The sequence below is a fragment of the Staurois parvus genome, unplaced genomic scaffold (assembly GCF_062004578.1).
Source record: "Staurois parvus isolate SC_StPar_1 unplaced genomic scaffold, SC_StPar_1.0 ptg000070l, whole genome shotgun sequence".
Lineage (NCBI taxonomy): Eukaryota > Metazoa > Chordata > Amphibia > Anura > Ranidae > Staurois > Staurois parvus.
This window is the reverse complement of record NW_028317866.1, coordinates 1,621,115-1,647,329: the sequence shown is the minus strand read 5'-3', so window position 1 is coordinate 1,647,329 and position 26,215 is coordinate 1,621,115. Positions and strand designations below refer to the sequence as shown.

The following is a 26,215-nucleotide window of genomic DNA, read 5'->3' as shown; positions in this document are numbered from 1 at the left end:
ATCTGCTGGTGTTGGTCCACTGTGCTTCATTAAGTCCAGGGTCAACGCAGCCGTCTACCAGGAGATTTTGGAGCACTTCATGCTTCCTTGCACAGACGAGCTTTATGGGGATGCTGACTTCATTTTCCAGCAGGACGTAGCACCTGCCCACACTGCCAAAAGTACCAAAACCTGGTTCAATGACCTTGGGATTACTGTGCTTGATTGGCCAGCAAACTCGCCTGACCTGAACCCCATAGAGAATCTATGGGGTATTGCCAAGAGAAAGATGAGAGACATGAGACCGAACAATGCAGAAGAGCTGAAGGCCGCTATTGAAGCATCCTGGTCTTCCATAACACCTCAGCAGTGCCACAGGCTGATAGCTTCCATGCCACGCTGCATTGAGGCAGTAATTGCTGCAAAAGGGGCCCAAACCAAGTACTGAGTACATATGCATGCTTATACTTTTCAGAGGTCCGATATTGTTCTATGTACAATCCTTGTTTTATTGATTGCATGTAATATTCTAATTTTCTGAGATTGTGGATTTGGGGTTTTCATGAGCTGTAAGCCATAATCATCACAATTATGACAAATCACGGCTTGAACTATCTTGCTTTGCATGTAATGAGTCTATCTCATATATTAGTTTCACCTTTTAAGTTACATTACTGAAATAAATGAACTTTTGCACAATATTCTAATTGTTTCGAGTTTCCCCTATATACTGTAACTAAGTTTTTCGTTACAATACTGCATATTGATAAAATGATTTCCATTAAGCAAATTTCTTCTACAGGTTCATATGAATATACACAGAAAAGTCTATACATTCCATATAATTGCTCTGTGCTCACTCTAGCAGTATGATTCATGGTTTCCCTAGAGTTTAGGGAGAGGATATTCTGTCTGATTGTCACCCTTTGGCAGATCATAGGAAAGATCCTTTTGATTTCTTGGCCTGTCACTAATGGTCGTTGATGCAGCAGATTCTTCAGGTCAAATTAATATTTACAACTTTTATTGCATATGGTGGTGGTGCTCAGAGGGTATCTTTGTAGGTTCACATTAGGCTGCTTTTACACCGATTCATTTTTCTTCCAATTTTGCATTAAGGAAAGCAGAAGAAAAACATGTGACCATGTATTCCTATTGAACTGTGCACACTGACCTGTTGCGGGTCCGGTGCGTTTTTCAAAGTCCTGCTTGCTGCATTTTTGGTGCAGTAAACAAAAAAGCACCTCCCCATTGAAATTGTTTTTGGTGCTGTTTTTGAGTCACATGCTATGTTAAAAATGCACTGCAAACGCATTAAAAACATGGTAAAAACACAACAAAAAGGAAAATGCATTTTTGCCATGGATCAGTGTGAAAGTAGCCTAAAGCATGCTTCACATTAAATGCTTAAATCCAAAACATTTTTTTTGTGTTCTTTCATTTGTAAAAAAAAATCTGTTGTCCGTTTAAATGTTGATATCTGTATACCTTAATTTTCAATAGCTTTCATTCTACTATTTTAAGGACTGGTTGTTAGAATCACAAAAAATATTTTTCTTGTGTTGAAGGAAGATCTGGTGCTGCATCAGGAAGAAAATGTTCTGCAGAGAATGAAACATCTTCCCCATCTGTAGATACAGAAAATACTGATGGAAACCAAGGGTATGACAATGTTCTTCCTTCCTCATATTGGCTGTATACAAGGAGAGGGTGGATTGCATTAAAGGAATTATACTGAAAATCTGTTGAAAGATTATCATCTGTAGTGCAATGAAGCAATCCTAACAGCTTTCATGTAAAAGAAGTCCTTCCCCGTTACTCTCTGGTGCCTCTACAGGCCCTGCTGTCTCACCGGGGACTCCGGCACTGAATCCAGTGTTTCCGCCTGCTTACCATAGAGGTGATCGAGGACTGGAACATCTCCAATCATCTCTATGGTATATGAACTTGGAAGCACAGAGTATTTAATCACTTCCACTTTCGGTCTTTTGTTCACTGGCCATTACCAGCTTGGGAAAACTTCGGATCAAACTAATCCAGGTTTGATCCAAAACTTTCAAGGGCAGAGGTGACATCTGGGGTCTCATAGACCCCAGATGTCTCAGCAAAGAGGACCTGTCACTGTTAATTTTAAGAGATGTTTACATTCTTGGTGATAGCGATAAAAACGATCAAAACATTTTTAAAGAAACAGTGTAAAAATAAAAATGTTTTAATAAAATACATTTAAAAAAATGTTTTAAATTGCCCCGTCCCCCTGTGCTCACGGGAGGGATGGGGCACTTGTAGGTCACACAAGCAGGGGCTTAGATAAGGGGGAGTCAGGGGGGTCTGAACCCCCCCAGAGGAGAGTTGCCAACCATCCCTGGCTGCAGTCTGCAGCCCTCAAATTTTGGGCTGGGCAGTGATCAGAACACAGCAGCGGGAACACAGCAGCGCTGGGAGGGAGGGGGTGGCAGACAGAAAACCATTCTGTGCAGCTGTGGAGGCAGCGATCAGTGCTGGTCTAGGGGTGTGTGGGAGAGGCGGCGGTGCTATGGTGACAAGTAGCGATCTCCTGTATGACTTTCAATGAACCAGCTGGAAGGCGTGGGAGGGAGAGGAGGAGAAGCAGCTTCCAGTCATACAGGAGATCGCTGCCTGTCACCACAACCACCGCCACCCTTCCCACACACCCCAAGCCCCGGTGCTGCTCTGCCGCATCCACCGATGTACAGAATGGTTTTCTTTCGCCCACTGCTGCTGTATTCCAGCCGCTGTGTTCTTCTCACTACCCAGCAGCCCAGCCCCTCCCTCCATCCTCCACACCAATAGGAGAATAGGGGAGAGAGGCTGAATCTGCTCTGCCTCTCCCCTGTGCCCGCCCACACTCCAGTCCGTGCTGCTTCAGAGGAGGTGCGGGCAGGGAAACTGAACACAGCAGATGACAGTCACAGCTTTGAGGCTTCTGAAGGAGTCATGGTGAGTATGACCTAATCGTCCATCCTTCCACCCCCCCCCCCCCCTTCCATCCTTCCACCCCCCCTTCCCTTCCATCCTTCTACCTTACCCCTCCCTTCCATCCTTCCACCCCCCCCCCCCTTCCTTCCACCCACCCCTCCCTTCCTCCCACCCTTCCTTCCTTCCTTTCTTCTTTCTTTCTTTTTATAAGCAAAAGTGTCAGAAAAGGCCTAGTCTTACTAATAGTGTAGTATTTATTGATAAAATTGACATAAAACCTAGATTGTGAGCTCCAAGGAGCAGGGCCCTCTAATCCCTCTTGTATTGAACTGTATTGTTACTGTACTGTCTCCCTCCATAATGTAAAGTGCTGAGCAACTGTTGGCGCTATATAAGTCCTGTATAATAATAATAATAATAATAATAATAATAAAAATAATAAAACAAAATAGCAGCTACTTCCTGATGACGTCAGAGTGATGAAAATGCATAAGAGACTTCCAGTCTCTGACATCCGGTCACATTACTTCCTGTTAGTTGGAACACATGCCAGCCTAGGTGGTGTATACATGGTGGCGCCAGCATTGCAGGACTACACGCTGTAATACCTTGCACCGGTATTCAGGCACATTATCATGTGAGCATTTTATTTTGTTTTATATGTTGATTTTATCAATAAATACTACACTGTACAAAACTTATCCTTGGGTTCCGATGTGGTTTCTGTGGAGTAAATAAAAATATTGGATACATCACTACAGGATGAGCTTTCGTCCGCTTTTATTGTGATACCAACAAGCACATGTTATATAAATTTACCATATGATCGGGTGGAATGTGGATTCCTTGTGTTGAAGAAGACTGGGCACTTAGCACCTTTGTGTTTTAGAGACTTTGATATTTGAGGTCATGTGTGGTGACCCATGGGCTTTATTATATGTATTTGATGTAAATTCACAAATGATTGCATTTATTTGATGGTTTCTCATAGATATAGATTTTACAGACTGCATTATATCTATTTTAGTTTTTTTAAGGGTATTTTGTACACAGCTCTTTAGCATTTTCCATTTGAGATTTCATTTCAATTTCACATGGTGATTATTGATCACTTCAGGGAGGCAGCTTAGTCACCTTTTGTTACTTTACACAATATAATTTTGTATATGTTGGTTAGATGTACTTTATACTTGCTATTTATAGCTGTATGCGACCGTTATAACATTTTTGAAATCTTGATTTTTTTTAAAGGCCCAATATGGTCATTCATGTATGTGATGAAGCCAAACACCTAAAGGAAGATTTCACATGTCCAAGGGATCTGCTGATATCCGAAATGAAGTATTTTGCAGAGTATTTAACCACAGACTCCCAGCGCTGGGAAGAAGTTGACATTTCTGTCCACTGTGATGTGCACATCTTTGATTGGTTGATTAAATATGTCAAGCGTAATGCAGAAGACAGGGACCAACAAGAGCCACCAGACCTTGGTGAGTATAATTGCTTTTTAGGTTTTCAGCTATATTTTTGAATAAATGTAAATAAAAAGGATTTTCTCTAAATGGCATTTTCCATGGTAGTTTTGTAGGTGTATGTTCCACCCACTGGATCTTTAAAACATCTTATGGTCTTTGGTGAACTAGATTGCCAAACAGTGGTCAAAAATGTTTTGTCTTTCAGAGCTTCATATTTACATTGATTTCCAAAGAACCATGGTTTCAAGCCTCTCTTGCCCTTTCTGCAAGCCTTCATCCATGATTGTGTGAGATGAATTACATGAAATCAGGGGCATTATTTCAAATGATAGGACCCATAAAAAATATGAAATGAGGCACCATGGCCCTCTACCCACATACAAGTAACTAACATGCTAGCATACTAATTACAGCAATCTTATAGAAATGTAGGAGCAAGATTTGTATTCATTGCAAGAGAATAAGACAAAGGTTAAATAGAATAGCCCTGAATTGTAGTGACTTTATGTGGTTGTAACATTTTACTTTTTGTTACCTTTTTTAATATACAGCTGTTTATGTATGCAGAAACCGTGACAGCGCAAATGTTTTAATACTACACTCAGTTATGTACAGTAGTCCGTCAGTCTGCTATGTATTTCATACACTAGGATAAATTGCTTATTTATCTAAAAGTAGATTTTTTTGCAGAACCTGGGAATGTTATTTCAATACTGATCTCTTCTGAGTTTTTAAAGATGGATTCATTGGTGAGTACATTATACCTAATTTGTGTTTTTGCATACAGAATAATGCCTATGACAAACAAATTCCTTCAAAAAATCTCTATAAAAGTATATTTACAAGAACAAAAAAGTAATATATTGCAGCATAAAGTACTGTATATGTGAACCCCCACGTGGTAAACCAACCCTTTCAGTTTAAAATAGAAATGAAAGGCAAAACATTTGTGTATACATATTAAAAAACATTATAAATAACTTTTTTTAAACCTTTTTTGTGGAAAAAGTGTAGGACAGAGCAGAAAATTCCCTGTTCCCAGAAAAGATGCAGACTTTACTGGCACAACATGAGACATCCAAATGTCAAATCTTTTTACAATGGGGTTTGCTTCCATTGGGTATAACAAAATCACTAAATGTAATGAAATAAAGATAGATACAGTGGGGCAAAAAAGTATTTAGTCAGCCACCAATTGTGCAAGTTCTCCCACTTAAAAAGATGAGAGAGGCCTGTAATTGGCATCATATGTAGACCTCAACTATGAGAGACAAAATGAGAAAAAAAATCCAGACAATCACATTGGCTGATTTGGAAAGAATTTATTTGCAAATTATGGTGGAAAATAAGTGTTTGGTCACCTACAAACAAGCAAGATTTCTGGCTCTCACAGACCTGTACATTCTTCTTTAAGAGGCTCCTCTGTCCTGCACTCATTACCTGTATCAATGGCACCTGTTTGAACTTGTTATCAGTATAAAAGACACCTGTCCACAACCTCAAACAGTCACACTCCAAACTCCACTATGGTGAAGACCAAAGAGCTGTCGAAGGACACCAGAAACAAAATTGTAGACCTGCACCAAGCTGGGAAGACTGAATCTGCAATAGGCAAGCAGCTTGGTGTGAACAAATCAACTATGGGAGCAATAATTAGAAAATGGAAGACATACAAGACCACTGATAATCTCCCTCGATCTGGGGCTCCACGCAAGATCTCACTCCGTGGGGTCAAAATGATCACAAGAACGGTGAGCAAAAATCCCAGGACCACATGGGGGGACCTAGTGAATGACCTGCAGAGAGCTGGGACCAACGTAACAAAGGCTACCATCAGTAACACACTACACCGCCAGGGACTCAGATCCTGCAGTGCCAGACGTGTCCCCCTGCTTAAGCCAGTACATGTCCGGGCCCGTCTGAAGTTTGCTAGAGAGCATTTGGATGATCCAGAAGAGGATTGGGAGAATGTCATATGGTCAGGTGAAACCAAAATAGAACTGTTTGGTAGAAACACAACTCGTCGTGTTTGGAGGAGAGAGAATGCTGAGTTGCATCCATAAACACCATACCTACTGTGAAGCATGGGGGTGGCAACATCATGCTTTGGGGCTGTTTCCCCGCAAAGGGACCAGGACGACTGATTCATGTACAGGACAGAATGAATGGGGCCATGTATCGTGAGATTTTGAGTGCAAACCTCCTTCCATCAGCAAGGGCATTGAAGATGAAACGTGGCTGGGTCTTCCAACATGACAATGATCCCAAACATATCGCCCGGGCAACAAAGGAGTGGCTTCGTAAGAAGCATTTCAAGGTCCTGGAGTGGCCTAGCCAGTCTCCAGATCTCAACCCCATAGAAAACCTTTGGAGGGAGTTGAAAGTCTGTGTTGCCCAGCGACAGCCCCAAAACATCACTGCTCTAGAGGAGATCTTCATGGAGGAATGGGCCAACATACCAGCAACAGTGTGTGCCAACCTTGTGAAGACTTACAGGAAACGTTTGACCTCTGTCATTGCCAACAAAGGATATATAACAAAGTATTGAGATGAACTTTTTGATATTGACCAAATACTTATTTTCCACCATAATTTGCAAATAAATTCTTTCCAAATCAGCCAATGTGATTGTCTGGATTTTTTTCTCATTCTGTCTCTCATAGTTGAGGTCTACCTATGATGCCAATTACAGGTCTCTCTCATCTTTTTAAGTGGGAGAACTTGCACAATTGGTAGCTGACTAAATCCTTTTTTGCCCCACTGTACATGCATACTATGTATCTTTATTTCATTACTTTTAATTATATTGTCATACTCAGTGGTCCTGAGGAAGTAAAACCCATTGGGAAACCCGTTGACATTTGGATTTATATAAGATCACCTGTATTGATAAGATATCTGCCTTTACATTTATGGTTATGACAGTACAGTTATTAAGTGTTCAGTTTCAATCCAATATTGGGTATTATCTATGTATATCTTTTTATTATGGTGTTTTTCCTCACCTTTTCTTTTAAAATTGACCTGCTATTTTAATGATTGTAATAAAGATTTTTTGTACTTTATTATTTGAGTGATGTCTCATGTCATGCTAGTAAAGTCCACATCTTTTCTGGGAACAGGGAATTTGCTCTTCTGCCCTACACTTTTTTTTCTATATACATTATATATTGCCAAAAGTATTGGGCCAGCCATCCAAATCATTGGATTTAGGTGTTCCAATCACCTCCATGGCCACAGGTGTATACAATCAAGCACCTAGGCATGCCGACTGTTTCTACAAACATTTGTGAAAGAATGGGTCGCTCTCAGAAGCTCAGTGAATTCAAGCGTGGTACCATGATAGGTTTCCACCTGTGCAATAAGTTCATCCGTGACATTTCCTTGCTACTAAATATTCCACGGTCATCTGTTAGTTATCGGTGTTATAACAAAAAGGAAGCAACTAGGAACATCAGAAACGCAGCCACAAAGTGGTAGGCCATGTAAAATGACAGAGTGGGGTCAGCGCATGCTGAAGAGAACAGTGCACAGAAGTCGCCAACTGTCTGCAGAGTCAACAACAGTGCGTAGAGAGCTATGGGTTTCCATTGCCGTGCAACGCAAACGTCGGATGGAGTGGTGTAAAGCATGCCACCATTGGACTCTAGAGCAGTGGAGACATGCTGAAGCTCATGGTGCGCAGAAGTTGCCAACTGTCTGCAGAGTCAATAACTAAATACCTCCAAACTTTGTGTGGCATTCAGATTAGAACAACAGTGCATAGAGAGCATCATGGAATGGGTTTCCATGCCTGAGCAGCTGCACCCAAGCCTTACATCACCAAGTGCAATGCAAAGCGTTGGATGCAGTTGTGTAAAGCACGCCACCAATGGAGACATGTTCTCTGGAGTGACGAATCACGCTTCTCTGTCTAAAAATCCGATGGGTGTGTCTGGGTTTGGCAGTTGCCAGGCGAACAGTACTTGCCTAACTACATTATGCTAAGTGTAAAGTTTGGTGGAGGGGGGATTATGGTGTGGGGTTGTTTTTCAGGGGTTGGGCTGGGACCCTTAGTTCCAGTGAAGGGATCTCTTAAGTTGTCAGCATACCAAGACATTTTTGCAATTTCATGCTCCCAGCTTTGTGGGAAGTTTGGGGATGGCCCCTTCCAGTTCCAACATGACTGCATACCAGTGCACAAAGCAAGAGCCATAAAACATAAAGACATGGATGAGCGAGTTGGTGTGGAGGAAGTTGACTGGCCTGCACAGAGTCCTGACCTCAACCCGATAGAACACCTTTGGGGTGAATTAGAGTGGAGACTGCAAGCCAGGCCTTCTTATCCGACATCAGTGCCTGACCTCACAAATGTGCTCCTGGAAGAATGGTCAAACGTTCCCATAGACACACTCTTAAACCTTGTGGACAGCGTTCCCAGAAGAGTTGAAGCTGTTATAGCTGCAAAGGTTGGGCCAACTCAATATTGAACTCTACAGACTAAGACTGGGATGCCATTAAAGTTCATGTGCATGTAAAGGCAGGCGTCCCAATACTGTTGGCAGTATAGTGTATATTTGGATGCAGTGGAAGCCTTTCGTTGTATATGTACTTTATTATAAGTGATCACATATCCTCTGTTCTCGGGGGAGGAGGCTGTGTGTGTGTGTGTGGGGGGGGGGGGGCAGTACACTGATCATCCCAGTGAATGGCTGTGCAGGGGGAAGAGGGGGCATGTCTGTTCATGGGAGCAAAGAAAGCTCCCAGTACAGCCAGAAACTGACCACACTGTGCTCTCATGCCTAATAGGAAAGCTGAGGGACTGGCAGGAAACCCAAGTATTTCACACTTAGGAAGCAATACAAAGAGAACAGGATACTTTTTCATACAAGTACATGGTACAACAGGCTCATATCAGGAATATGAAATGTTGGGGGTAATATATTCTTTAGCAATTCTTAGATGTGGTGGCTATATTATTTTTAATTTTTTTTATTTTTTTCTCTTTTACTTTCACCTGGTGAGCTTGCCTGGGAATCTGTCTATTTTGCACACAACGCTTTTTGGAAGTGACCTAATATACCCTGGATATATTTACCTCTTCTGTTTAACTTCTCTTTATTGAAACATCACTTGATTTCAATGCTCATACGTGGCATGGCAGTTAAAGCTGAATCTTTTTATTTATTGTTCCCTTTACTCTTTCTTTGTCTAGGTAGAGGAATGCATACATTACTGTCACAAGAACATGAGTGCCATTGTAGCCTCCCCGTGCAATATGAACTGTATTAATGCCAACCTATTAACCAGGATCGCTGATCTCTTCACTCATAATGAGGCAGATGATATAAAAGACAGAAAAGACAAATTTAAGAGGTATAAATAACAACATATAATTTTAAATGTAATTTATTTTGCATAAAGCTCTGTTGGAACATGATTGTAAATTATATACTTGTAACAGCACATTTTCCGAGTAGCATTTATAATGATTATTTTTATATGTGTATTACTTTTCAAATTAAATGAAAGCAAAGTCTTTTAAATTTTTTTGCAAATTTTCATTTGAAAATATTTAGCCTAATGTAAATCAAATTAGCATGTTTTAATGTTTTAATATCCTTGTTTCTGTATAAATTGTATTTATATTTGTACATATGGCAGTTGTATGTTTTGTGTATGTGTTATTCCTGCTTAGCAATTCTGGATAGTTGCTATGTCTTTTACTCTCTGCCAGTGTAAAACTGGCCATACATTGATTGAAATTCAGCCACTTCAACAGGGACGGGCTGTATATTGATCAGTATGTGACCATCCCTGCTCGACTGAAGTTGTCCATTGACTGACCACTGTCAAAATGACATGAAAACTTTCTTTGATCAGCGGCTGCAGCCATTTGGCTGCAACTGGTAATCGGTGTACAATGATTCCGCCTTGTTTGTGTGAAAGGAGGAATACTGACCAAAAAAATCTAACAGCGTACAGTATGTCTAACAGCTTTCGTCTATTCTATAGAGGGGATTTACTAAAACTGGAGCACTCGGTATCTGGTTCAGCTGTGCATGGTAGCCAATCAGCTTCTAACTTCAGCTTGTCCAGTTAAGCTTTGACAATAAAACTTGGAAGCTGATTGGTTTCTACAGACCCGCTTGATACTGTTATTATGCCAGCAATAACAGGGCACTTCATTATATTAGGTTTTCAGTTTATGTTTTCCTAAATGGGTAACGTAGACCACAGTGCCAATATGGGTAAAGCCTATTCGGTATTTTAAAGTAAACCTGTGCTTTGCCCACTCAAAACATAACCCTGCTTGGCAGCATATATTTACCTTCCTTTCACTCCCCCACCACTATTTAAAGTATAACTAAAGGCAAAATGTTTTCTTAGTTATGGATAGAGTGGAAAGGAATTCGAACACTTGTCATTTTTTTTGCTGTCTTTGCCCCTGGTTAGGGAGATTCAACCTCTCTATTTGTCCTGTTTACCATTATCATTGAAAGCGAAAGTAAAAGAAAATCCCAAATTTTGGGTTGTCCCCAGACAAGTAATAGTTGGGGAATCTTCAAATGGGGATGCTAATTCTGGTGGCCTGGGGGTCCCCAAGAAATTCCCCTCACTTCCTGTTTGACTATGGGACAGGAAGTGAAGGGAAATCTCCGCAATGAGACAGAGATGGTGAAAAAAAATCTGACAGGGGTTATTATACTCCCTTACTCTATCAAATTTGAAAAAAATTGCCTATAGTTCTACTTTAAGCGCCAAGAGCGAAGGAAAGTCCTTTCTAAACTAAACGTTTCTTCCTGAGGACGCCAAGTGACGAACCATGTAGAGGCTGTACCTATGGTCGTCATATCCGTCATAGTCCCTGACATCACTTCCTGTTTCCAGGATTTGCAACACACGCCGAGCTCCAGGAAGTGGAATGGTGGTTCATACTCTATCAGTGTTTATTAGTACACTATTAGCTCAGTGCTTATTTGTAAGTGCAATACTTTTATTGAAACGTTTTAATAAATACTACACCCTAAGAGATTCTTTCTTTATGGTCCTTGGTTTACATTAATGGGAAGTGATCGGGCATTAAGAAAAATTGATGATTGGAGGAAAGTTAGCATTAGCAGTTAAAGGGCATCTGGAATATCAAGCGGTTTTATGACCTTTTCTATTAAGAGGGTTATGGATCTGTGGTGAGTGCATTGTGGTGGCACATAAGGGGAATCAATTTTGGAAGAAGTGGTGGCACAAAAACAAGATTTTTCTTTCCACATTGGTGTTGGACTGTGACATAGCACAATTTATTCATTACATGTCTTAATGTGATTTGATTTGGATTTTTGATTATGTGGACTTGACCTAGGTTGATTGGGGGATAGTTTTGCATATATTTAGGATATACATAGTGTAAGCGCCATACTTGCTGCTATATATTCATTTAAAAGTTACTTACAATGATAATCTGGGCAATTGATATGTTTTCTGCACCATGTCTCCAAATTAAAGAATTTTCAAAGAAGGGTAATTATGGGACTTTGAAGGTGCTTACAATATCGCAAACTGTTAAAATGTAACAATTGTTTATTTTGTTACAGGTTTACCTATTAAAAAACAGTATTATTACCTATTAAAAAAACAGTATTATGAATGAATACGGTCTTGTCCTCATTTTTTTGGTGGTATATTGATAGTCCCAACATGTTTCACCCAATGGGGCTTCTTCAGGGGACACAACCACTGCAACTTTAATAATATGACGAGGAAACAGAACAACAATAAACAACTTGATAATAAACCTATTTAACTAAAATAATAATAATAATACACTATCTACAGTACATTGTCTGCAGTCTTGGTCAGATAATGCTTACCCCTTGAGATTTATGAAGCCTCTTAATAAGAAGAATAAGATAAATCTTCAGATATAATGTCAAGCAACAAAATCTGATATGACCACAGGAGGTACAAAAGGACCAACTATAATAAAAAAATATTGATTATAATTCTATAAATATAGAGACCATCAGTGAGGTTCTCGCTTATTAATCCTTACTTACAGATATATTATTGAAGAGAAATTTACTCACTGGCGCCTGTATAGATTGATGATAGATAAATTTATCAGTTTCATACCCACTAAAAAACAACTTACACAGGGCTGTGGACTCCCTGCATGAAAATGCTGATTGGCCCACAGCTGTCACATGACATGAGGCACATACTCCTCCATGCTCTGAAGTACCAGGTATTGCAATTGGCTTCAAGAACTGAACTGCACAGTAGGACAGCAAAGATAGATAAATATATTCAGGGAATGGGGCAAAGCACAGGTTTGCTTTGAGTTACATTATAACTCTGGTCCAAACTTCTGATCTTAATCATACAGCACAGGACACTGGATATTCCTAGACCCTGGGTTACAGGCTGCTCCCTTCAGGTGTTTGGACAGTGGCAAATCTTTTGGACATGCCCCCTTGGATGTACCCCCTAAAATCTTACCTTTCTCTTTGAGACCTCAGTTTTTTTGTCCTTATGTGATGGACTTCTCTCCTTTATAAAGAAGTTCTTATACGTAACGAGTTCTTATTTAGCTTGAATTCTTCAACTCTTCACTGCTTTCTATTATCAGCCAAGACTTATTAAACAGGAAATACTGTAATTACAACCTCTGTAAAGTTTATTGCTATCTGTGTACCTTTTGCATCGATCTCACCTATTTGTTCAAAGTAACTGAGAGAAAAATAGGGGAAATCCACAGTTCTACAGTTGTCATTGAAACAGATTTGTGGGGGTGAAGGGTGGTATTTTAAGCAAAGATGCTTGTTCCAGTGACAGCGGTCAAAGGTGAGATTTCCCTTAGTTTTTGAGGAGATTTCCACTTACTTCCTGTTATTTCTCTGGGGACAGGAATAACAGAGAGATTGAACTCATGATGATGCAGACAACAATAAAAGCCTGATAGAGCTTTTAAACCTCACTCTATCTAAAAAGAAAATTCACTTGAGTTACATTGTAAAGAGAAAAGTGGCCCATGCATTCATTATTTTTTTTAAACAACCAGCAGGTTGATTCCCACATCCACACATTTGAGGTGGATAGGGGAATCACTCCCACTGTGATACTGTGCTCTGACACCTGGGAGTCTTGCCGCCATCAGAACATAATGATCAGTGTTCCCGGCAGTAGTCAGCTGCACTGACCATTCGGAGAAAACCCAGCAGACTTTTATACAACCAGGGTGTCCATACTTGAATTGCTGAACCAGTGGAATTTTGATCCTTGTATCGCCAGCTAAACTTTTGCCTTGCCCATGCAGAGCAAAACAACAGTGTCTATGCAAATCTCTCCTCTGACCCTTTATTCTAACGTTACCAGTATTTCCTTGCCTCTCCTTCCTCCCCTGCAGCCAGCACTGAGATTACTGATATTGGTGACCCAGGAGAATAGTAACCTTACTATCTGAGTCAGATAAAAGTGCCTCGATCTAGTGATTGGCTGCTTGACCTGAACACCGTCACAGGGAAGGAGGTCCTCAATAACCAGAGGTGTTTGGTATTGTGGACATCTTCAGAGGAGGATAGAACGTCTAGAAAGCAATAATAAGGTGATTGGCAGGGGGACCTGCATGGGCACGGTGGCACTGTCCCTCTTAAACTACCACTTATCTGCCAGCAGAACCAAGAGAACTTTTTTCTCTTAGCTTGTCTTTAAGCATTTTGTAAGAATATGTTCTTGTTTTACAGCAAAATATTCTGCAAAAAAATAGAACGACTTTTTGATTCAGAGTTTAAGAATCCAGATTCTCTATCAAATGCTTCAACTTTATACAGGTAAGCACTTATGTCAAACATAAGTGTTTGATTGTCTGCTGTAAACAGCAGCTATGGAGATCAGCAATGTAAATCTTCTCTTGTAGGTGCTGTTTATGTAAGAAGCTGCTGACAAAAGAAGTCAAGCAGAAAATTGCCTGTCTACCTGGAAAAATCAACATCGACCAGTATGGAAATATTGTTTATTTTCACGTAAGGTTTGTACATTTCAATTTCAGATTTTTCAGATTTTTTTATTGCCCCTTTCAGAATTAAGCAAAGGTGATGAGACATCTGCATATGTATGAGACCAGCTACCTAGAGATCTGATGCTTTTCTTGTTCACCCTGATAAGTCAGAGTTTTGTAGAATAAAATAAATATTTATTTTTTTTGAAAGTACATTTTTTTGTTCAATATTTTTATTTAAGAATAAAATGGAATACACATGTCATTAAGGTTACGTTGCCATTGATATTTCTATTTCCACAAAAACTTTTTATAGAGCAAGAGAAAAAATTAGTGTGGCACACAAACAGGAATCAGGTTTACAGCACAAGAATGTACATAAGAAACACCTGAACATGTGTCACAAGAATAAATAAAAAGAGAGAGGATATTGAAACACGAATTTCGTGGCCAGCATAGTTATAGAGAGAGGCTCATCAGCATACATTGCCATTGATATATATATCCAACAGTGCATTAATAAAGTAAGCTGATGTTCTATAGAGCTGCAGTGATAGTCAATGTCACTTTTTTTTCCACAAATGCATATTCTACATGCCAGAAGGAAAAATGGCATGCGCATTAAGGAAAGAGGAGAAGAAAGGGATAAGAAATGTGGAATCGGATGCTAGAGGGGATGAGCACCTCTGGTCCTGTGTCAAACCTCAGTTTAGATCCAAAACTCTTCTGTTTCACAAATCTATCGGTCTACACTCAAAGTCTGAAGGTAGAAAATGGAACTCTGTCAATTTTGCTGTTAGTTTTCATTAATATATGCCGTACGTATCTTATATTTCATCGCCATTATTGAGAGCCAGTCAGATAGCCAAGCTTTAGCTATTGTTTGTTTAATTGTTGTAAGGATGCAAATCATTAATTTAAATTGACATTTAGAGAGCTTGAGATTGAGTAAAGCTTTAGTGGGTAACCCAGAGACAGAGGTACCCAATAGTAGGGCCCGCCAATCATATATTTGAGTCCACATCTGTTGTACTATTGGACAGATCCACCAGATGTGGAGTTATGTCCCTGAATCTGAGCACCCTTGAAAACAAGCCCAAGTGTTGGATCTAAGTGCCACCTCTACAACAATTTACTGTGTATTAGGTAAGTTTTTATAAATGGTAATTTAAGACAGCTGGAGACCATTGACTGTATTAAACTGTTTCCATACTAAAGGAACAATGACGTGATTAGTTACCCTTAAGGAACTATTCTGATTTGAATCTTTATTGGCTTTATGTGATTAGATACCTACAAATGTATAGTTTCAAACAAAGTGCACTTGTCTTTTTTGCCCCCTTAACTGTGCTAAACTGGCAAGTCAAAAGGAGGGGTTGATATATTTTCCTAAGAGTGGCAGAGGTGAGCACCCTATGTTTAGTCACTGATAAAGCCATAAAAAGAGTCCACATACTGTAAAATGCTGCTCATTAAGAAGATAAAACATAGTAGCATTAGATTATATGGTACACGGTTAGTAAAAAAAAAAGAGGTAGACATTTTACAGAGTGAAACAATATTTATGATAGCCAGATCCACTTTGTGATTACTGTTTGTCTATAATGTGACTCTTCAGTGCGAATTCTTCCTGCTGACAGAGTGAGAACAATGTCTTGGTGTAGAGAGTATTGTTTTAAAATCAGATTTGGACTGGCAACAACATAAATCACAGATTCTTTTTTTCTTGAATTTACAGAGATAAAACCTGGGACATTCATGAATACTTGACAAGTTCATTTGAGGAACTTAAATCCTGGCGGGATGTTTACTGGCGTTTGTGGGGAACTGTAAACTGGCTGACTTGTTCCAGGTGTAAGCAGGTCAGTGCCTATGGAGGAGTACTAGAAGCAAAAATTTGGAGTGTCACAGTTTACATGACTCCAAATAGGAGCATACACATACTGAAAATACATACTGTATACATAATGTACAATTTCGAACAATAGAAAACATATACAAGTGGCAAAAAAGGAGGTTTTTATTACTCTGTGTCCTTGCTGGAAGGATTCACTCTCTCTGGAGGTGTCACTGCACAAGATTAAAAGTGAAAATCTTTTAATGAAGACACTTATTGAAGTGAAAACTAAGAGAGGATATTTTTTACTTTGGAAAGAAGTTCCTCTCATTTCCTGTTGTGTCTTGAGACAGAGGGAAAAGACAAATTTCTCCAAAGGGACACAGACCGCAACAAAAAAGGGGGATTTAACCATTAAAATATCCAAAATGTTAAAGGTTAATTGACATCTGTGCTGTACGATTTAGGTGTGTTGCATTTTAGGTGTGTTATACATCTGTTTTAGTTGCAGTACCATTGAACTCTCTATAACATGCATTTTCATGAAATTGCAATGACACATAGAAGGCACAGGTGTGAACAGGACATAAAAAGCTCATTTAGCAGTTTATACTGAAAATTGCAGTACGATATATACTTGGTGGCAGTCACATAGACATTCTGTTTTTGCCAAGTCAATCTACAAAATGTTTAGTAAGGAAAAGTCTAACTTATACGATTGCCATATGTCTGTAAATTTGGTGACCTCTCAGCAGTGCAGCACTGTTATGTGCTATCAGGCTGGTCACCTAGCAGTCTGCTTATGATATGACACAACAGTATGCACCCCTCTCCACATCAGCAGCCAAGGTATTATGAGGTGCATCAGGGAGGGTTTACTTGAAAAAGTAAATAAGGTACCTCTATTGACTCTTGTATATTTTATAACCTTATTGACTCTTGTATATTTTATAACCTAAGTGCATATTAACCTGTGCTAACAAAAAGGGCTTACCATTGCTGACCTCATTAGAAAATTGATAGTTGCCTGCATGTCATCCTAAATTAATGGCTTTTTTCATATTTAGGTCAGTTCTGACTTCATTAACAATGCTTGCTACAGAGTGTTCCTGTAACATTGAATGATTGAGGTCAAACAACAAAGATGAGTGTGATCAAACACTGCTGATCACTTAGTTCTACCCTCCGTTCTGAGCAGAGAGCTGTAACTGTCATTCATCAGGTCTTTGCTCTGCCCCTCCAGCACTCACTGGAGCTCTGGGCTGTAGAGGGGGCTATAGCAGCTGGCTCAGTCTCTCAGCCACTCACTAAGAAGCTTAGCCAGGTGCCAGTTCAAGCTTCTGGGTGGATCCCGACATTAAAGTTGGGATCTTTAGAGCCTGGACTGACTGAGTGATGTCAGCTGACAGCAGGCTTAGGTTGCTGTCAACTGAAAAAGGGTCATAAGACTGCAGAGCGAACTGCAATCCTGTGATCACCAAGAGGGTATAACCAAAATAGTTTGGGATATACTTCTCCTTTATGATAAATAAAAGCGGGCAAAGCTAAGATCTGTAGAATGGAGATCTCACTTAAAAGTTGACCATACTCTGTTAGTTTTTTATATCATGTAGCCAATGGCCCAAAAGAAAAAAAAAAAAGAACAGATTCCTCCATCCACACAAACAAAATGGATGGAGGAATTCCCCCACCGGGACACCGTATTCTGACATTGTCAGAATATACCAACTCAGGGGCGGACTGACCATTTGGAAACCCGGGCACTGCCCGAGGGCCTGGGGTCAGTAGGGGGTACCATGAGATGCCTCTGGTACCTTTTTCATAGGCTTTTTTGAGTTTGGGCAAGGACACAGGGGCCCCATGATCCCCTATTGCCCGGGGGCCCCATGAGTTGTCAGTCCGCCCCTGTACCAACTAGCAACTGCAACTGATCGACTGCAGCAGCTGATTGGTGGAACATTTTTCAACATGCTCCTTTGACAGGAATGGATTAAACAAATTACTTCCATCAAGTGGGGAAGCCTTCACACAGACTGAGCTTCAATAAGTGTATGATCAGCTTTGAAGACCCAAAAGGAGTCCCAAAAAGGAGATGCCAGTGAGTGATTAAATCTACATGAGTACACCCATAAATTAATATCAGTATTTGGTGTACTTATTCTTTATTATGCAGCTGTATCATGAACTAAGAACATGTTATAATATTTTTGGTTTACTGCATTTCTAGACTTTCCTTTGTAATGAGCTGTCACATTGCCAATACCACCCCGAGCCTGCTGTTTACCCCAGCGCTGCAAGCTCCTTGGATTCTCCAGGCACTGGATTCTATCCCTGCTGTAACCAGAAGGTCCTCAGGTTCGATCCCACCCAGCTTCCAAAGGTTAGATTCATTGTACTACTATTTTTCATCTGTGTTGAGAAAGGCTCTGCAATGTATCATATGGGCAGGATTTGACCAGGGAAAGACCTCTCTGTAAACATGCACAATTGGAGCAAACAACTCAAGCTAAAAACCCTCACACAGTTGCCTTATTACCTCTTTCTTTTGATAGCTGTCCTACAAGGTGTTTATAGCCTCGCTGCAGAAACTCCCTATAGTCTTAGATTGGGCCTTACTTCAACTGTACAGATACAGCTTATTCATCTCTGTGGGAAGTAATGGCACAGACACTGGCAGCTCAAGTCAAGGGTAACTAGCATAATTAAAGAATTCACCACCATGGACCTGTGCGATGACCCTACAGCTTGCCTCCTGCACCTGATGGGGAGACCCATCAAAAAATACTAAACCTCCCTTACTATCCAATTGCTAAACTCAGCAAAGGCCTGTATACCACTTCGCTAGAAGGATGTGCTTCCTCCCATGCTCTCTATCTGGTTCTCCAAGGTAAAAAAACTTAGAGACATGGAAAACCTTATGGCTATCTTGCGCAACAAAGAGGAATCCTTTCGTGACATATGGCGCCCCTGGGACTACTTTGTTTTAACAGATACTTACCTAAATGAGCTTACACCTCCCCATTGAAGCTCACCTTTCTATGCCCCCATCATGCTCCCTGGGTTCTGTGCCCTACTCCTTTCCCTCTCCCTCTTTTTCCATCTGGCCTCTCCTCCCGACCCTGTTCCCCTCTACCCCTCCTTCCATTGCCCCTCTTCCCTATACCGCCTTCGCAGCCTACTTATGCGGGCCCTTTGCCCAACCCATAGACTGCACACCAGTTAGTCTAGTATAGCTGCCCATACTGTTTGAGAGATATCAGCTGATTTGAAACCTCCATTTTACATATATTCATTTGTTTTTCTTTTATCAATGATAGGTGATACTTGCTGTAGATTTAAATCAGCTGGAGTGGATAAAAATCATATTATGTCATAGGGTACTTTGTCACATATTCTCAGTTGTGTTAGTTTGCATAGTTACCTGAAAAGTTAATATATTGGGCAGTTTATGCTGTTAATGTATCATTATAGTACTTTGTTAGCCAGCAGGTAAAGTTTAAATGTTATTATACTACAGGATTTATATAGCACCAACAGTTTGCACAAATTGTATGTCCCCTTAGTTGTGGAACTGCTATCATTACATCTGATAGAGCTGCTTTCACAAAGTCAGAGGAATCAGACCCCAAAAACAGCATTCTCTTAGTATTCTTTTCAGAGGCTGTAATACAGTGTATATTGTTGTGACTGACTGCCTGCTTACTTGCATACACAACATAACTCAAGTCCGTCAGTCCATCTTGTACCATAAGGCTTCTGATTAGAGGGTTATAAACTGTGGTTATTTTACAATGGACCTGTTAACATTTAATGTAGATCCACCTTTGCCTACCCATGTTAACAAGGCATCCATTTTAAAATTATGTACATTACTTATCTTCTAGGGCTGTAAAGTAAGGGACCATATTATTGGTTTGCCAGAAGGGGACAATGCACCAAAGAGTTCTTCTACAGACATACTAACAGATCTGCTGCAGAGAAGGGATATTATAGTTGTGCCTTTTTCTAAAGACTTGAATGGGTAAGAAATAACCTCCCTCTAAATTAATTTCTCATATATTATCACTGAACACTTACAGATCCAAACATTCTTATCTACAGGGACTCTGGAATTACACTTAGTCAAGACAAGAGTCTTGAATGTGATGTCCAGTTGGAACCGAACTCTGTAGGTGGACAGAAGGCTGCAGAAATCAATGCTGTGAGTTTGTCTTTATGTTAAACAGAAACATGTGCTGACTAAAATAGTGGATAAGAATGAAAAGACACTCCAAAGAAAGAAAACATATCGGGGGACTTTCAGAACCAAATGCCTTTCAAATGTAACTAAATAATTGTCAGTTGGGTTTTGATTGCAAAACCCCATCCTTGTACACCCATCTTCACAAAAAGCCATTACAAATACTTCTTAAAGCCAACTTATACTCCACTGAAACTTTTAAAGTCTTGCCTAACAGCAGGCAACACTTGATGTCTTTTTTAGGAAGAAAATGCTCTTCTGTGTCCCTCTGTAGTTTACATTTACTTTTTTCCTGAAGTCTGACCTCATGATGTGGTGCCAGCACTGTCCAGAATGAATACTGGTCTAGCCAAGAAAAAGTCAACCAAACCAACAGACTCCCTTTCTTCTAAGATCTGTTGGCCAAAGGTGTGCATGGTCTACATGGCAATTTTTTAATGTCTATGGACACTTTAAGTTCAGCATTACTAAGCCTAGTCTTTCTTTGGTGACTCCAATGGTAAGACATTATTTTTCCACCCTACTCCTGTGACTATTTTAAAGCCAAATTATTATGCCATGCTTCCCTAATGGATTCTCAATAGAGTAAAGAGTTATATAGCATAATAAAGAGTAATATTTGGATAATCCAAGAATGAGAGATTGATGACCTTCTGGAATGAAGCAGACGTATGTGTTATTAAAAAGAGTTGTTGGCAGTGAAGTATCCAAAAGTTTAAATAAACTAGCAGGTAATTGAAAGGACTGGTGCCCACTCAAAATTAAAGGTTTTGCATGCAGTGGTCTTTGAATTCACTCTTGATACTACTCATAGAAACATAAATATATGTTTTTTTGTTAATATCCTGGATAAAATCTCAAAACAAAATGTATATTCTTCAGCTAATCTAAGTAATCTCTCCCTCTCGTGTTTTTGTTTTCTCTGTATATTCCTTCCATGGTTAGTTTCTTTCACTAAAAAACTTCAGCCTGCAGTTGGTAAGTATTTTTCTTACTTCTCTTTTATATTTTCACCTGGACATTTTACTGTGAAATCATTCATGAATGTGCCATGTATGTATGTAAGTACTAATGAGTACTGTTTAGCTGGGAAGTTGCTTTAAGGCAACTTGTAAGGTCATAAAAGTGTCCAAAGTGTTCAAAAGTGTACAGTTTAGCAAATTGTCAGGTCATAAAAGTGTTCAAACTAACAATATTCACAAAGTGCAAGACCTTTACGGTACTTGAATAATTGACTACCTTTAAGTGATTTAGGTATGATTGGTGTTTGTGGTGTTTTTTAAAGCCTCTTTTTTAAACTCTGTCATTTTGAAAACATGGCCCATTTGCTAAAAGTTAATCGCCCATAACACTGGGCCCCAGGATAGACATGCACTGTGACACATCATATTTTGAACTGAAAGCAAATGCTTCACCTTGACTGTTGTATATCAAGGCATTAGGCACTCCCTTTTGTCACTTATGTACATCGGGCCTGTTCTCCTGCTGAAGATGTTGGAATCAATTTTTATTTTCTATATTCAATGCTAGCCACTGTTCCTCCATGCTGCCATAAACTATAAGTAAACCCACATATGTGCTTATCCTGTCCTTAACCCTTTTAATAGATGACAGTTCGATTTGAGATCCCAATATACCATTCCTAGAAAGGACTGTCATCAGACAATGTTGTGGATGCAGCATACTTTAAATTTCAATGGCAGCCAGGATCATTCAAGTCAATCATTGTCTATTCAGATAAATATTTAGTTTATTAGTTCTTTGCTCCTTTGTGAAACCCTATACTATGCAGCTGTACTAATTATCAATGAGATAATAACAGAATTACTTATTTTAAATGCACTGTAAACGGTAAGTGCTATTCAGCTGTGCTGCATAGTACCACAGTTTGTGAGTGGTTTTATGTTTCATTCTCTAATAAACAGAAATACACTGTATTGCCAAAAGTACTTGGACGTCTCTCTTTACACGGACATGAACTTTAATGGCATCCCAGTCCTAGTCTGTAAGGTTCAATATTGAGTTGGCTCACCCTTTGTAGCTATAACAGCTTCAACTCTTCTGGGTAAGGCTGTCTACAAGGTTTAGGAGTGTGTCTATGGGAATGTTTGACCATTCTTCCAGAAGCGCATTTGTGAGGTCAGGCACTGATGTCGGACGTGAAGGCCTCGCTCTAATTCACCCCAAAGGTGTTCTGTCGGGTTGAGGTCAGGACTCTGTGCAGGCCAGTCAAGTTCCTCTACCCCAAACTCCCTCATCCATGTCTTTATGAACCTTGCTTTGTACACTGGTGTGCAGTCATGTTGGAGCAAGAAGGGGCCATCCTCAAACTGTTCCCACAAAATTCAGAGCCTGAAATTGTCCAAAATGTCTTGGTATGCTGACGCCTTAAGAGTTCCCTTCACTGGAACTAAGGGGCCAAGCCCAACCCCTGAAACACAACCCCACACCATAATCCCCCCTCCACCAAACTTTACACTTGGCACAATGCAGTCAGGCAAGTACCATTCTCCTGGCAGCCGCCAAACCCAGATATGTCCATCGGATTGCCAGACAAAGAAGTGTGATTCAGAAATGAGAAAAGCACTCGTGGTATCTGCAGTATTGTACTTTTGGATTGTTCACTTTCACCTGGCTTGTTTCCATAGGCATGAAAGGATTGTCAGTGATATGTGAACATTGTGTAATTTAAGTTAATTTATCATTGGGACATGATGTTAAATATAGTAGTGCTCAAAGTTTGCATACCCTTGGAAAATGGGTACAGTATGTACCATTTTAAAGAAAACATGAGTGAGCAGGCAAAAACACATTTTCTTTATTTCTTAAGTGATTCACATTCAACTGTAGGTCATAACAGAATTGCACTATCATAAAACAAAACATGGCAACAAGTATGACCCTGTTCAAAAGTTTGCATCCCCTTAGTTCTTAATACTATGCATTACCCCCTTTAGCATCAATGACAGCGTGCAGTCTTTTATAATAGTTATCTATGAGGTCCCGAATTCTTGCGGGTGGTATAGCTGCCCAATAGTTGTCTTGCAAGAGCCACACATTTGAGATCTCCCCAGAGTGGCTCAATGATATTAAGGTCATTAGACTGTGATGGTCACTTCAGAACTTTCACCTTTTTCTGATGTAACCACTGGAGGGGCATCTTGGCCTTGTAGTTAGGGTCATTTTCATGCTGGAAAGTCCAAACAGCGCTCCATGCACAGCTTTCGTGCAGGAGAATGCAAATTGCCTGCCCTTATTTTCTGATATCATGCTGCATTCATCTTGGCATCAAGATTCCCTGTTCCATTAGAGATCACACACCCCCAAAACATCAGTGAGCCACCACCATGCTTCACAGTGGGAATGGTATTCTTGTCACTGTTGACCCCTCTCCAAACATAGCGCTTATGGTTGTGACCATAAGGTTCTATTATGGTCTTGTCACTCCAGATTACAGTGTGCTAGAAGCTGTGAGGCCTGTCCAGGTAATGTTGGGCATATTGTAACCATATTGTTCACGGCTTCCTGTAGGTTTTTCTTTGTATCCCGAACAATTCTTCTGGAAGCTGTGGCTGCAATGTTTCTTGGTCTACCTGACCTTGGCATGGTATCAACAGATCCTCAAATTTTCCACTTCTTAATAAGTGTTTGAACTGTACTGACTGGGATATTAAGGGCGTTGGGTATCTTTTTATATCCTTTTCCATCTTTGTGCAGTTACATTATCTTGTTATGCAGATCTTTTGACAGTTCTTTTCTACTCCCCATGGCTCAGTATGTAGTCTGCTCAGTGCATCCATGTGAGAGCTAACAAACTAATTGACTATACACAGATACTAAGTGCAATTTAAAAGCCACAGATGTGGGAAATTAACCTTTAATGGCCATTTTAACCTGTGTGTGTCACCTTGTGTGTCCGTTCCAAGACCAAACAATCCAGAGTATGTAAACTTTTGATCAGGGATATTTGGGTGATTTCTGTTATCATTATGATTTAAAAAGGATACACACAACTATGTGATAATGAATGGCTTCATATGATCACTATCCTTAAAAAAAAAAAGACAGTTTTTTGGCATGATCAGTCATATTTTCAATATCAATGCCACAATTTCACGATTTTTGCCAGAGTATGCAAATGTACGCACAACTTTATTTTTGTAGAGATTTATAGGAGTGTATAAGAGTTTTATGTATATTTTGCACACACTTTAATTTGGACACAATGTATTATTTGGGTATTTTAAATAAATAATTCAGATAAATAGTATTAACTGAGCTTACCCTATGCGCAGACTTGTGTCGCTAAAAGCTTACTGCACACCGATATCTATGCCAGCATGTGTGACATTTTCATAGCAAAAAAGAACACTACTGTGTGTGTATGTGTGTGTCCCTCATCCCTCTAGTTGTTCTTTAATCGAGATATGTCTCCTTCTAGAAGCAACAATCATTACTATCAGAAGAGGAAGATTATACAACTGGATCTGAGGTGACTGAAGATGAGGTTGGAGATGAGGAAGAAGTATCAAAGAAACAAGGTAGACTTTGTATACTGTACTATTAAATGTCATTTTTTTTTTTTAATAACCAGGTTTTATTAGAGTTTTCAAACAGTACAAAAGCAAAAATGTTAAAATTACAATTTCAGGCATACTCAAGGATCATACAGTGTATAGCATGACTCAGATGTATCATATAAGGAACACAAAGCAAGTAAAGTGCATCAAAAGTCACATCATGCTCCAAAGCAAACATTAGCTTGGTAAAAAAGCACGAAGAGCCTATACACTGTCAGAAGAAGCACTTTGCCTGTAGTACACAACAGAACTGCATCAAGGGGGGGATGAAAAAAGGGGGAGAAACATCAAAAAATATTTCTTACTAGCTAACAACTGGGCAACAAAAAGCGCAGTAGATGTGGGTGGCTCAAAATGCTAATCTGGTTCAAAGTGGGTAAGGAGATTACTATAGGTTATGGGAAGATAAACTTAATTGTCTGGAATCTCTGCCAACTATTAACTGTCATTTAATGGCAATGGCACAGCTATTTTAGCTTTTGCATTCTTTACTTTTACATTTCATATGGAAGTATTAAATACTAATATATGAATCAGTGTCCTTGTAAATGGGATACATCTCGTTCCATGAGGTTTATTGCCAGTAAGCTGTGAGAAATCTTTGACGTTGACCATAGACATAAGATCAATGTCTTTTGATTTGGCAGAAATGGATCAGCCACCCATATTATGTCTACGGCACCCTCACATGACTCTCAGCAATCATTATGATGGGTATATGATTGATCAAAGAAATTGAAAATCTTTTTTTCAATCACTGTTGTCCTTCCTGTCCATTTTGAGTTTTAATTAAAATAAAGTACCTTGCTTAATAACAATTCTCTTTAGCAGGAAGAAAAGAGAAACCAAAGAAGTTCAGCAGACAACCAAAAAAACATGTATCTTCCCCTAGTATTCATAAAAAAGAAAAAACACAAGAAAAGGTAAATACTTCTTCCTGTTCTTCATTTCCATATGGCTCTGTAATCTTGAAGTTAAACTAGCCACAGATAAGTAGATGTCTGTAAAAAATTGATAGTTGGTATGACATCTGCTCATGCTTACTCAGAGCTCTACGTTTCATCATGTTCTTCCCTCAACTCTGTAGAGTGATGCTTTGTTCTTTATTCTCAGCTTCCAGTCTGCAGAAGCTTTCAGTGTGTCCTAGGAATGATTCTAAAGGTGCAAGGAACGCTAGGGTGGTTTACATCT

The 26,215-nt window shown here is 39.7% G+C and overlaps 1 protein-coding gene across 5 annotated transcripts in view; it reads left to right on the top strand.

Annotated features, from left to right (window-relative positions):
- The window catches only part of SANBR (SANT and BTB domain regulator of CSR), a 73,568-nt gene that overhangs the window by 37,196 nt on the left and 10,157 nt on the right, over positions 1–26,215 (top strand). For 2 of the 5 annotated variants that reach the window (XM_089669198.1, XM_089669197.1), the window contains exons 5-17: positions 1,548–1,641; positions 4,171–4,409; positions 5,085–5,143; positions 9,589–9,749; positions 14,114–14,200; positions 14,287–14,397; positions 16,106–16,229; positions 18,432–18,584; positions 20,089–20,225; positions 20,306–20,405; positions 21,390–21,422; positions 24,886–24,985; positions 25,853–25,947. In XM_089669198.1, coding sequence (XP_089525324.1) covers positions 1,548–1,641; positions 4,171–4,409; positions 5,085–5,143; positions 9,589–9,749; positions 14,114–14,200; positions 14,287–14,397; positions 16,106–16,229; positions 18,432–18,584; positions 20,089–20,225; positions 20,306–20,405; positions 21,390–21,422; positions 24,886–24,985; positions 25,853–25,947 — 1,493 coding nt within the window. The remainder of the gene's footprint in view (positions 1–1,547; positions 1,642–4,170; positions 4,410–5,084; positions 5,144–9,588; positions 9,750–14,113; positions 14,201–14,286; positions 14,398–16,105; positions 16,230–18,431; positions 18,585–20,088; positions 20,226–20,305; positions 20,406–21,389; positions 21,423–24,885; positions 24,986–25,852; positions 25,948–26,215) is intronic. The other 3 variants (XM_089669199.1, XM_089669201.1, XM_089669200.1) reach the window with 3 other exon arrangements.